Source organism: Enoplosus armatus, chromosome 14 (genome assembly GCF_043641665.1).
Source record: "Enoplosus armatus isolate fEnoArm2 chromosome 14, fEnoArm2.hap1, whole genome shotgun sequence".
NCBI lineage: Eukaryota > Metazoa > Chordata > Actinopteri > Centrarchiformes > Enoplosidae > Enoplosus > Enoplosus armatus.
Genome location: NC_092193.1, coordinates 4,036,739 through 4,050,915, shown reverse-complemented (window position 1 = coordinate 4,050,915; position 14,177 = coordinate 4,036,739). Strand labels below are relative to the sequence as shown.

The 14,177-nt window shown below is 40.4% G+C and overlaps 1 protein-coding gene across 1 annotated transcript; it reads right to left on the bottom strand.

Moving 5' to 3' along the window:
• Nucleotides 1-854: 854 nt before the first annotated feature.
• On the bottom strand, nt 855-14,177 carry LOC139296330 (nucleolar and coiled-body phosphoprotein 1-like). The gene is made up of 16 exons (XM_070918691.1): nt 14,174-14,177; nt 13,394-13,533; nt 11,822-11,877; nt 9,497-9,666; nt 9,186-9,346; nt 7,172-7,387; nt 6,342-6,467; nt 5,959-6,049; nt 4,432-4,499; nt 4,165-4,240; nt 3,139-3,762; nt 2,778-2,943; nt 2,088-2,488; nt 1,728-1,795; nt 1,408-1,452; nt 855-992 (listed from the first exon to the last, which is right to left on the bottom strand). The coding sequence occupies exons 1-15, from the start codon at nt 14,175-14,177 to the stop codon at nt 1,414-1,416; spliced, it is 2,406 nt and encodes an 801-aa protein (XP_070774792.1). The 3' UTR covers nt 855-992; nt 1,408-1,413.

The following is a 14,177-nucleotide window of genomic DNA, read 5'->3' as shown; positions in this document are numbered from 1 at the left end:
GAAGCTCATTTCAAGCTGAAGTTTGATGTGTGGACTTTCCAGCACAGTGTACCATCAAACCAGCAGAGGTTACGCTACTGATACTGAGACAAAGAGGACGTCCCTTACTGTAATAACACATTCAGTGTTGTTCAATTATGTTTCCGAGAAGACAGATGGGCCTGACTCATTATTTCTATCACTTCTGATGGGATGCAGCTTTGAAAACACAAATATTTCTCAGAGGCAGAGAAGCAGTAATAACTCGGGCTGCTTAACCAGTTTGACATTTCATAAACCAAATAATTAAGAACTTTACTGAAAGAGCAAAGCGACAGATTCAATCAATAAAGTTGTTTGCAGCACTATTTATAATCCTGTTTAGTTCTTCTTTGATTTAAATCAAACATTTAGACTAAAGTTTGGCTTCTGTTCTTGAATAATAGAAGAAATGTTTAGAAAAAATAAAACCCCAACAAATTTGACAAAATGTTTTGTTTGAAAGTTTTTCACACCACTGCGAAAACTAAAGATCATCAGTTATCAGAAGTAGCTCATTGGTTGAATTGAACTTAGTGGGCGGAGCTTCCAGTTAAAAGGGAAAGCTCTTCAAAGGGTAGGAAGTAGTACTAGAGAAGAAATGTCAAAGTTTGAGGTCATATATAAACAGTGTATCCATTGCATAGTTTGTCCGCCAGTGAGACGAGGCCAATATCATCATCATCATCGAGCTACACCAGTTCTCTTTTCCCCCCCAGAGCTGCTCTGCCTCTGAAAACAAACTGTAAAAATAAAAGTCAGCTGAAGGGATTTGAAGTTGTAATCGTGTCCAAACTGCAGGTTTATATACGTTGAGTTGTTTTCACAGTTTTAGAGCAAAAGACAGTGAAACATGAGGGACATCTCTCAGCAGTCAGGAGTAAAGGCACAAACATTAAGCAGATTGTCACGTTGTTTTTGGGGCTTTCAGGTCCGAGATACTGATGTCCACTGATGTCAGATCAGAGAGCACACTGGGGGGGTGAGAAAATCATTAGTCATCACTAAAGCAAAATAGATCTCTGTGCTTAAATTAAAATGAGGAGGACGTAGCATGATGTGCTTATCGTGTACAGAAACTTTTTATTTGACTTTTATCAGTCATGTTTTTCTTTGTTTTACTGTGATTTCATGCATTTCAGTTTTATTGTGAAGAAGTTCCCTGAGGGTGCCGTAAAGTTTGCACAGAACTAAAGCAAATGTGTTTTAAATCACAGGTGAGATGATCCATGAACAGTCTCGCTCCACATAGAAAAATACTCTTATTGCGCTCGAAAATTTGCAGAAGCCATTTTTAAAGGATCCAAGTCATAATATCACAAAAAACCCCTCGAAGAAACAAGCATTTCACTACCTTCATACTTCATTGTTGATGTCGTAGCAACTCACCCAGATTTAATCAGAGGCGATCATCTTTTTGGAGGATTTCTTTTTCTGGAAAATAAATTGCAGAAATGTTAAGTGCTTCCTCGTGCACATTACCGTGTGAGGAAACTTGTTTGACTTTATAGTGCCCTACAGGGTTGTACTCATAAAACATGCTCTAACACTTCAGTGGCAACATGTTTTGTTTCTTGTAAATCTGATGTTTGTTGGTCACATTTTAAACACAGGGATAACAACCCTTCGCGGTCAAAAATGTTTGACTTAAACTTCTAATTATTGTTGTTGAAGTCAGGTTAGTTTGTCGTATTTCAGCTGTTTCTCACCGTAGAAGAAGTTGGAGGAGTGTGTTCGTCTGCAGCGGCTTCCAGTTTCTCCTTTAATCTGTTCTTCTCTGCAAACATCAACATCAGCACATGGTGAACTTATGTGTCATCTTAAATTTCTACATTCAGAAAGAGTCGAAGAGCTGCAGCTTACTTTGACACTTCTTCATGTTAAATTACACTTTCTAAAGATCAAAAGCATGTTTTCGTCAGAGTAAGAAGAGGAAGACGTTTAAAAATGTCTGCTCCCATTTAACGATTATCTCAACGATTAATCAATAATGAAAACAACGGTGAGCTGCAGCCCTGTGAAAAATAAAACTCATTTTTAAAATCGGCAACAATCAGAAAGTCTCCTACTCTTTTTCTTTGCAGATGCATCTTGGCTCTCAGTGATGGGAGTTGAACCTCCTGTCATCTCCTCGCCTTTTCCAGCCTTCATCTTCTTTTTCTTCTTCTTCTTCTTCGCTTCCTTTGAAAGTGGAGACGAGTCAGCTTCAGGAAGCTCAGCACTCTGGCCGCTCTCCACACCGCCTTCATCATCCTCCTCCTCCTCCTCCAATCTCTTCTTTTTCTTCTTCTCTTTCTTTGTCTTTGGCGGTTGGTTTTCCTTCGAGGAACTCTCTTCTTGTTCTGCGTTTATTTTCATCTTTTTCTTCTTCTTCTTTGGTGTCTCGTCCTCCAGGGAAGAATCAGGTTGAGGTCTTTTGGCTGGTTTTGGTCGAGGCGTCTCCTCCGCTGCGTCTTGGATCCGTTTTTGTCTGAAAAACAGTAAACTTTCGCTAAACACACAGCATGCATTTCTTTTCATATTATAACGATTTGAAATTAGTTTCAGTTGTTTAACTCAGTTGTTTGTGTAACTATTTCAGTACTGAAATACATTTTAAGCTCCATGAAGCTTCTATACCTCAACAATCCTTATTGCTGTTATTTCATTAAAATGTCACCTTAACTACGTTCACTTACAACAAATGACGAAGTCGTAACAACTGTGAACATAATGTGAAGTTTTAAGCTTAAAGATGCCGAAGACAAAAACAAACTGACTTCTTGCTTCCTGCTGCAGTGTCAGTCTGTCCTGAAGTGATGCCGCTCTTCTTCCTCTTCTTCATTTTCTCCTCTTTCTTCTGGAGCATCAGTCTCTTCCTCCGGCTCAGTTTCTTCCTGAGACGTTTTTTCTTTTTGGCCGAGGAGCACTGAGAAGAGCTTCCGTCTAAAAAGAGGAGAAAGGAACGAGAAAATGTACAAATCACTGAATTTCTCCGTAACGCCATGACAGACGCAGGCGTGACTCAGTGTGAATAATGTCATTATTCCATCACACTGAACATTTCAATCAACTAACACCAATGATTACGGGTCAAAGCCAGCTTTCTTTGAGATATTAAAGTATATTTTCTGACTCTACCTGTGGCCCCCAGCTTCTTTTCTGCATCTTCGTCGCCCCCTGCTGGTCCTTCGTCACACTGCACCTCCTTTTTCCTCTTTTTCTTCTTCTTCTTTTTCTCCTCTGTTTCTGCCGGACTCACAAGATCCTCCGCCGTCTTCTCCTCCTCCACTCCTTCTGCCTCGATCTGCTCCTCCTCTACATCTTTTACCTCATTCTTTTCGTTTTCTGAAGGAGTGACGGCAGTTCCCTCATCTTTCTCTTCCACTTCATCTCTCTCCCTTTTCCTTTTCTTAGCCTTCTTCTTCATCTCTGATGAAGTGGCCTGAGACGTGTCCTCCTCCTCCTGCTGCTTCTCCTCTTCCACCTCCTCCGGTCTCTTTTTGTCTTTCTTTTTCTTCCTGGCAGTCTTGGTGGAAAGAGGAGTATCACTGGGTGAATCTAAGGTAGATGCGTCTGTACTCAGTGTATCTGCAGCTGGCGTCTCTACATCCTTTTTGCTCTTCTTTTTCTTCTTCTTGGGCGTTTCGGCACCTTTGCTGGACTCTGCAGCCTCCTCGGGGAGCAGTTGGCTGGTTTCTCCCTCAGCTGCATCACTATCTTCGATGTTGAGGATGATGGAGACCTCGGGGTCGACTCGCTCCTCTGCGGCCGCAACAGAACAGAAAAACACATTTAAGATTTCTTTCTTTCCCTTTTTGAAAACGCGCAGCACGTAAAGAAAGAGACACGTTTCTAATGTTGTTGCTGTCGTTCCAATAAAGCAGAAATAGTATCAAGAAAAAGCAGTGAGTCTTATAATCATTGATACTAAGTTTACAAAACAACATTACCATCATCTTTTTACAAGACAAACATGAATGGCCGTAAATACAAGAAATACAATATTACAACCAACTTTTCAAAATAATTTCAAAGTGACAAATCTGTAAGATCAACCGCAGATAAAACTAAAATTAGTTAGAGATGTGAGAACACAGAATAAAGGTCCAACATGGCGTACTAGAGAAGAGTTGTGCAGTGTGTTTTAATTTTTAACTGTGTTACCAGTGATGTGGACGTCATTAGCGTCAACTTGGTCCTCAGGCTTCAGCGGGGCTGTGAGGTCACTGTCCTCTGACCTCTGAGTGAACGAACACACACACACACACACACACACACACACACACACACACACACACAGGAGAGTCAACACATACACTAACTGATAACTAATTATTACTGTACATGCTCTCTGTCCTGGCTCTGTGAGGCCCAACAACACTGTAAAGTCTACATTAGCCCACAACAACAATAAAAAATGTTTTGGGGTACCTCAGTTTTCTCCTCCTCCTTTCCCTCCTCTTCCTCCTCTTCCTCCTTTGGATTTTCAGAGTCAGGGTCTGAAAAAGATGAAAACAGTTTCCATTATAAATACATCCTTTATTAATCCTTCATCCAAACTACTGCTACTCCAACTCACAGCAGACATTTAGACAAAAGCACAGGTGGAACTATTTAATGATGCCTCTGATCTAGCAATAATTGCGATGCAGCGATTAGTAATGTATGTTAGTTACAGCTGAGTTTGACAAGTCAAAATGTTCATTCAACTTTAGTTTCTTCACCAAAGTCATGAATTAATTTCAAACACTTAAACGCACACTCATCGCTCCAGTTTGCTTAACAAGCTGCGACAAGCTTAACTTTGAGAAGTTAAACAAGTGACTGACGTTGTGGAAAACTCCTCTGAACAGAGCTGCCACAGCCGTTTCTCTGAGCTTTGGCAGCAAACCTTCAAAGTCTTCACAGGTTTTGGCGTTGAGTCAGAGTTCCTCCAGGTAAAATCTTCAACTTTATGTCTCACTTTCTTTTCTGTTCCCTTTTGCTGCAAATAAAATTAAACGATCCAAAAGTTCTGCATTTACACAGCTACACACAAAGTACTGCCCACAAAAAGGAAATTTAATACGTTTCTTTTTCTCTTGTATAAAATGGGAAAAATATGTCCGGAGTAAAACAGAGCAACTGCAGCGTGAGCCTGTGCCGAGTAGGAAAACTTAAATCGTGATTCACCTTCGAAATGGCATTTCAAGATGGGTGGATAACTTTTAGAAAAGTCTGTTTATCCAAATTAAATACAAAAAAAAAATGTGCTCATGAACAAACTGTCAGCTTTCACAGTGACTATTTTGTCTGATAAAGGAGCTCCAATAAAAATCGCAGCGAGTTCTGTGAATTATTCACAGTAACTCGGACTTTCTGTCATTGAAGTTGAAAGTTGCACAAATGAATTCCACTCATCTTCACTGTATTGGGGTGAAGGCAGAAATCTCAAACAAATACATCAAATCAAACTGAAACTATCTGCATGTTTACATCCCACATTTATCACACAAACGATTAATCAGGAAAATAATCTGCAAATTAATTGATTGTGAAAATAGTTGTTAGTTGAAGCCTTAAAATATTTACTTGATGTTCAATGTTATTGATTTGATTTTTTGACTTTTATGTGTTTATCTGTGCAACAACAGGAAATACCATTTTAAAATCTATTAAAACCGGAAACACCTGGACACCTGATACTGTCTTGATTGTCGAGCATCGTTTCCGTTTTTATTTTTCCTAATAAATGATGGAAAACGATGATGTACTCCTTCACCAGCAGCTTTGAAACCTGCTGCAGAGGCTGTAAAGAGGAAAACAAAGAGCTGCCACACCGAACCCTCTGAGCCTGTGAGCAGCTTCTTCACAACAGCTTGTGATTCTCGTCAGTGCAGTGAGAGAGAGACAGAAAAGATGCCATACATAACATGTAAAGAACAACCTGGGTAGCGGACGTCCATTGGTTGTGCATACCTGCAGGGGGCGGGGCTTCGCTCTCGGCCGGCTCGTCATTGGTCTCCTGAGCCGTCAGGTCGGACGTGGTGGGCTCAGCCTGGCCGGGCTTCTGCAAGAGGAATCAACAGGTCAACAACAGTCTGCAACACCAGACGAGAAGAGTTTCTCACATGGTTTCTTTACTTCATTTGTTTTTTTTCCTTCCATGAACCAGATTTGATTTCTAGTCAGTGTGAACAACAAAAATCTGCAGTGAGTTGCAGGTTTTCCCAATTCTGATTTAAACGATGTGGAATTTGCTTTATTTAAATCTAATATAGTTATTTAATTTAATAAAATAAATACAGAAGGACAGAAAGGATAAATATTAACAAATATATCACTATTAACCAATACCGCACCGTTGCAGCGCTGCCTTCCTCCTCTTCTGCCTCCTGAGTGGAGGAAGGCGTTTCCTCTGTTTGATTGACAGCTGTCTGTTCGAATACAGAGGTTTCATGTGTGACCTCAGAGGCGGCTTCTGTCTCCTGAGGAAGGAAAACAGACCAATTTAGGCGGGATGATACTGACACCAAATACAAATATGGTATGGTATTTAATCCCAAACCTCAACATGCCAGAATATTCTTAGACAACTTCATGACTCAGCATAGAAGAGCTACATGCAGCGTTTCCTACTGGAAACTAAACAGCCCAAAACGCAATGCACCTCAGCCAGTCGCTAAACTAGTTTCAGATGTGCAGAAGCTGAGCTGGGGGAGCGGAGGCTCGGCTGTGCCAGGAATCAACCAGTACTCCTGTTTTTATGAGTTGTGGTTAAAAGTGATTAACATTTCCGCTCATTTGTGTCCCTTTCAGAGCAGTTTGGACGAGAACATCCAGTACAGGTAGCCATTAAAGACACCAGCAGTTCAGCAGCAGTTATGAATGATAACTATGTGCTTGCTGATGAATAAAGCAACATGAATAAAGTTACAGAAAGGTTGGAGTGATGTCCTCTCCTGTGCGAGGGTAAGTGACAGAAAGCGCAGGTGTTGAGAGCAGATAAATATCTGATCAAGTTTCATTCCTTGGACAGGTTGCTCGACTTCAGTTGGAATTACAAACTGCCAAAACCGATAAAGATATAAAAATGTTGGCAGCGTTTTAAAGTAAAAGTTTTTGGGGTTTGTTTGTTGGGGGAAGGATCTTACACAACCACATACTTTGGATTCAGCCTCAGGTCACTAACCTGTTTTGGCTCATCGTCGTCCTGTTTATGCTCCTGACTGCTCTCGCCATCCAGACCTGAGGCCACGGCTGGATCAGGGGCCCCGAGCTGATCCTCAGCCTGATCAGGGGCAGCTTGTCTGGAGTCGGGTTCAACCTCTTCCTCAGAGTCTGACGAGTCGGAGCTGGAACTTTCTGCCTCGTTAGATGCCTCGGCAGACACTTCAACGGGAGCCGACTGTAAAATATGTATGAGCGGGCGCTTAGCACAGCACATAACAGATGTGTTCGCACGACATTTTCTCCTTTCCCAGTGGTCAGAGAATCCAGGGTGTCTGCTGGTTTCAGAACGCCAAATTCAAGACATTGGAGTGTCTTTTTACAGCTCCCTGTGATGGGATTTAAAAGGACAAGACTGACAATCTGTTTTGCGTTCGTCACTTTCTGACTGCCCTGCCCAGTCAGGGGGTTCCTACTGAACATGTAAATCTTTAAATATGACTGTATACATCCAGTAACAGCTGGGAACTCTTAGCAAACGTTACTCAAACTACAGTAAATGTGCTCTTTTGGACTATTTTCAGTGACTTACTTACAGCAGCAGGACGGTGTGTGTTGGATTTACTCAAAATAAACTACAGTGTGTAATGAAGGAACACACTAATGTGTTTTTAATCGTTTTTTGGACAACAATGGAGCTCTGTGGCACAGAGGAATAAAATATATGAGTGTTTGGAAACACATGATACTCGTTAGTTGGATCAATTCCTTTCCAACTGAACATTGTGAAACTACTAATCAAAATGTACAAGAAAAAGTATCTCAATATGTTTGGCAGATTGTATTACTGTTGTCCTCTGCATGTGGGCCTGAATTAATTTGACCAGCTGGTGGTAGGAGGACAAAAGAGACTAAAACAAAAACTGTGTGTGCTTTTAATTCTGTTCAGTAGGAGCATCTTTATTGCGTTAGATCGCTGCTGTAGTGTGGAGCTGCATTTGTCTTAGCACAGAGAGAGAGAGAGAGAGACAAATCTGTAAAAACCGCAACTCTTCTGCCGTCAGACACAAAGCAAAGTAATCAGGTTTAGTAGCGAGAACCACAAAGAGCCATTAACACACCGACAGAAACACACAGAGTTTCTGTCCAAACAGCATCATTATCTACTGCATCACTGGGCCAACAGAAAAGATCAGAGACAAGACACACACACACACACACACACACACACACACTTGAAATAACAAACGAGCAAACTAACAGATACGGGACAGACAAGTAGACATGAAATGTGCCTGTGAGTATTTCATATAACAACAGTGGAGCTACTGTTCATCTATCAGCACGTTATTACAGTGACTGGACAACAGCTATGTCTGTGTGTGTGTGTCTGTGTGTGTGTGTGTGTGTGTGTGTGTGTGTGTGTGTGTGTGTGAGAGAGAGGGAAGTGGTTTCCTGCTGCTGCAGAAATGTTCAAGACTAGTTACTATGTGCCACTTCTGTTTTACTGTCTTCACCCTCATTTATTCGATCTGGTATATTGTAGATGTTGTGGTCGCTTTTCACTCTGCAGCCTCCTTATCTAGTTTAATTAACTTTCAGATGTTGGATCTTTGGATTATAAATCTCTTTTTCCATGAGATATTTTACTTTTATCTAATTTTCTTTGAGGTCTCCTTTGGAAGATGTGTGTGCTTTATTGTAAAAACTGCGACTTGTTCTTTTCTGTATTTGACAAGCGAGCCTGATGAAGCAGACAGGGACCTTACTATAGTACACAACCGTGCAGAGGTTTTCAGATTTTCATGTAAATATTGATATAATATTGTGAATATACAGATACAATTATTATAGTTATAATCTGATCCAATACTTCTATTTACCTAAACGTTGATTAAATATGTATGAGGTTGAGGGAGGGGACGGCGTGACTCTTTCCTTTCTCCGCCCTCCACCCAAACGTCTGAGACGGTTCAGGGATTCAAAGATCTGTCAAAATACACTGTTATGTGTCAAAGGTGATGCTCTCTGCTCACCTCTTGCTCTGTTTTTGTTTCCTCCTCCTCCTCTTTCTTTTCTTCTTCTTCTTCTTCACTGCCAGACGAGTCGGAGCTCTCACCGTCTGAGTTTGTCGTTTTGGTTTCACCTGCAGGATTCAGCAGCTGCTCAGAGACCTTCTCAGAGTCTGTCGTGGACTCTGAAACAGGGGCACAAACTACATACGGTGGTTTAGGGGAATATGAAAATGGGCAACAAAAAAAAATAAGGCACAATCTTAAAAGAATAATCAGTCAGCGAGGTGAATGAGCCGGTACGACTGTAAAGGAAAAACAAAACAAACACTTACTATGTGGAGGTTTGGCATCCACATTATTTTCTTCTGTGGTGTTGGAGAGTTTGGTGTCTGCGCCCTCTTCTTCTTCACTGGTGGCAGGTTCTGCTTTGATGGTCTTCTTCTTCAAAGTAATGGAGTCTTCTGTCTCTTCTGGCTTGGCATGATGAGCGAGGGAGCACAGCCTACAACACACACACACACACACACTTTATTTAATTTGGAAACACCTCAGGTGATGTCGAGAGACTGGAGAGTGATCATACAGGTAGGACGATTTTCCTATAATCAGGTGTTTATTTTAAATTATAAAATATTGTCCCGATCAAGTGTTTATGGTCCTGATCCAGATCCAAGTCCTTTAATACTGAATATCTGCTGATACTGAATCCGATCCGAGTCCTTCAACATTAAAATTTCTGATACAGTTGTTCCAATATTTCTATTAAATATGTATCTGACACTTTGAAATAAAACAGCCGCTGCCTTCTAAATTTGGCACAACTTTTTTTTTCACGAGCTTCTTGATCCAAATACTGAAGTCCTGATTCAAACCATTAAGTGGATCAGCTTAATTTTTCACATTCACTCTGCTGTTCTCTGGCTGAGTGGAGCCCGGCTCTCATCGAGGAGAGCAGCACTGCGACATCAGCAGGCTGAGGTCAACATCACACAGCAGAGTTCAGTAAAGAAAGGATCGTTTTTTGACTTTCAGCTTTATTGTAGATGATACCGATGCATTAAAGTATGTCCGGATATCCCAAATATTGACTATAAGACTATAAAATATAAAGAAGTGGGGTCGTTTGACACTCAAGGACTAGACATTCGTGTATTCACAGAAGGTGTTCTCCTTGAAAGGAGTGCGCACCGGCTCTGTTGCATTATGGGTTGTTTGTTGCCTTGTTGTTGCTAGGTTTAGTTTGTGTAGCAACGACGTGTCCCAAATCCATACTACATATTAATTCTAAGCAGATTTAATATGTAGTATGTTCAAATTGGAAGAGTGACAAAATAAAAACTACTCAAAGCAGACAGAATTCAATGTAAATATGATTGATCTTTGAGTGGTGTTGATAGATACTATTCTCCCACAATGCAGTGCACAAAGGAAATGGAGGAGCTGCTCACAGCCGCAAAACAAAAATAAATAGTAGAGTTTGTCCTTCAGTAGTGTCTGATGGTTCATGTAAAGTGTTCTGGGGGATATAAACTCCTGAAAACAAGTTGAAAGATGTCTTTACTGCAGAAACTGACCAGAGACCAGATCATCAGTCAGGCAGCAAAGAGTTAAAGATGTCTGTGAAAGTCATGATGGAGGAACTCAAAGAGGAGTGTGAACAATGTGAACAACCAGGGACAATTACTCTGACATGTGTTTGTATGTGGCCGATGAGCAGAAGGAAGAATTAGCTCAACTTGAAAACTCACTTGGACAAGCTACACAAATGTGTCTTAGTTCACTTTTGCCACAGAAAAGGCTTCGGAGATGAGCGCCATCCCCTCCTTGGACTAACTTTTCCAATTTCCAGTTGTTGGAAAACAGGATTTCGTCTTATATCTGGGACGACCAATACGATCGCCATCGACTGGCTTCGGTTTGTTTTTTTTCAGTGTGAGATTCACAGTGAGAAATCACAGACACGAGCTGAGGTCATTCATTCCCGTCATTTATCCGCTGCCCATTTAATCCTTTTCAGGGTGGCGGGGATTTGAAGGCAATCCCAGAATGCACTTGGCAGAATGCCAGGCAGTCATTCACAAGGGGAGACACACACACACACACACACACACACACACACACACACACACACACACACACACACACACACACTGTACTAGTCACATCCGGTTCATACAGACAGTTTGGAGTCTCCAGTCCACCTAAGCTGCGTTACCTGCTGAGTTACTGTGATCCTAAAACAGTGAGGTCATAAAATCCAAAGACAAAAGACGACCGCAGCAGTAACTGATGGTGGCTGAATAAAAAACCATGAAGAGCTGATAGAAGTTCACAGCAAATACAAGATACTAATACTAATATAGATACTTTATGCTCCCATAACAACCACAACCACTTTAGGGTTTTTTTGCTCTGAAAAACTGAATTGGATCTATGGGTCTCGAAAAATAATGATCTTCTATTTTTTAGTTCTAATTCTATATTAAAAATGGGCATCCAACGCCTAATTATATAGTAAACAATACATGCACTTCTAATGTACAGTATTAATACAGTGTATATTCAATACATATTAGAGTTACATATAACATTTGAGATGATTATTCATTTTTAAAAACTGAGGCTAAAATGTATGAAAGAAAAAACAAAAGACTTACTTCATCCAGCCTGTGTAGATATCATGCAGGTTGGAGCTCTCCTCTGGTGTCTCCACCTTCACAAACACGAACAAACAGACACATTAAAACTTTCCCAGTTCTCACCACCTCAAAGCCACAGTTTCTGACTGAGGCCCTGAACGTTGCGTCTCTATTCAAGTGGCTGTACAATATTCCTGTAACGCAACTATACTCTCATAGATAGATGGAAAAAAGAAGAGTCGAAAGGGAAACAGCAAATTTCCTGTGGTTCAGGAATGCGTCCACTTTGATGCCACAAGCTCCTGGAAATGAATCCATGCAGCAGCATAACTTCAAAACGAACAACGTGAGACCTGGGATTCAAAGTTTGGATGGTGAAACAATATTTAAAGAACAGTGCCTCTGATGATGGTGAACGATGGTAGTTGCTGACTATACTGTTGAGACCATTTATCTGTATTGTGGTCTCCCTAAAACTCTGTCAGCAACTTTTAACGATGACATCTTTAGCCTGCGAGCCTGAAACCTGAAACCAAAGCTCAAATTTCACCATAGCAGACAAAAGAAACAGCAAACTTGTAATCTTAGTTCATGTAAATGCAGGAAAAATGGGGTGAAAGTGACATTATGTTGGATACATTATTTAAAAACACAACTATTTTTGTGGCTGAAGAAAACACCGTGAGGTTTCATCATCTAACCAGCCTTTACAGTTCTTATTATAAATTAAGTTCTGATTGACATTTGGCAGAAATGATTGAATTTAACTGGAAAAAAGAATATAAAGACATCAATTGAGCCGTGTGAAGCCTTTTTCACAGCCTCTGAGTGTGCTTGGTTGCATCATGACAATGCATATGCCTTCTGGACTTTTTAGGGTTGCCACTAACAATTTTTGTTATCATCATTGAATCCAACTATTATGTTTTTGATGAATCATTTGATCATTTGATCTATAACACATCAGAAAACAGTGAACAATTTCCATCACAATTTCCTGGAGCCCCAGGTCAAATGTCTGGTTTTGTCCACCCAACAGTGCAAAATCCAGAAAGTATATAATGTATGACACAATCTCACATTTCAGATCCTGGAACTACTTCAATTACTCCAGACTATCAATATAGTTGCTGATTAATTGTATGTCGATAGACTAATCGATTAATCAAGTAATCATTGCAGCTCTAAGACATTTAAATAAAAATTAACAACTTTTCTCACTAAACACGACAAAAATGTAAGGAGGTCTTGAATGGGGTGTCAGTGTGCAGCAGCAGGCCTGCAGCAGGGCTGTTTTTATAGCCACGCAGCTCCTGTAACACAATGTTCTTTTCCTCCAGGAGGCCTGAACAAGGAGCCATGTGCTGAAACACACTCACAGAGCTGACCTGCAGCTTACTGACTTCAACACTGGAGCAAAAAAACATATTGAAATCACATTTATATTGAATTCTGGATCTTATATAACTCAGCTCGGCTCAAGAAATAGCAATCAAAGAATTAACAGAAATTAGCGAAGCAGAATCCAGTCAGGTCGCTTCTAAACTGAATCCGGCTGTAAATATTGAAGAATCGGGCCAAACTTCTTACCTGAGTAACGTGTTTTTGCAGCACCTTGGCAGCTTTTTGGTAGCCGTGCACCTTCAGGTGCTGGTAGATTAGAAGCAGCAGAGCGTCGTCCTCCTCCGAGGCCATGCTGTCCGTCTGGACCGACTGACACGACTGGAAAACTGGACGAAAACCGGAAAATTATTGAGGAGTTATTAACAGTTCAGTTCATGCTCGCTATTCAGCGTGCGGCCATGAGCGGTGACGACGCCCCCCTCGAAGTGCATCATGGGAAGTGGAGTTTTTTTGTAAAGGGCAGCGTGGACATCGACCACAAAGGCATCTTTTGAGATGAGTTGTCTTATTGACATGAAGTAAAATGGACAAATGACACATCCTATAAGAATATTAGGCCTATGGAAATGTCATATAAATATCATAGTTACAACATAGAAAGAATAATATATATATATATATATATATATATATATATATATATATATATATATATATATATTATTAATGCAAGCAATGCAATGCAATGTCTTTGAAAAACATACATTGAAATTAAAGCTTATGAACTAACCCCCTTAAAATGACTTTAGTTTGTTAAACATCCTCTTATCTCATCATTATTACATTAGTTTATTGGTTTAATCGGAGGCTGATGGCCTTTGCTAATGAAGCAAAAAGCAATTGAACACTTTTAATCAGATTTAAATGTAAAAAGAAAAGTAAGTACATCCATTGTACCACCTTTTGTTTTTTACTTTTTAACTGATTTGTAATTTAGCAACCCTCCATGAATAAACCCCTACATACCCAT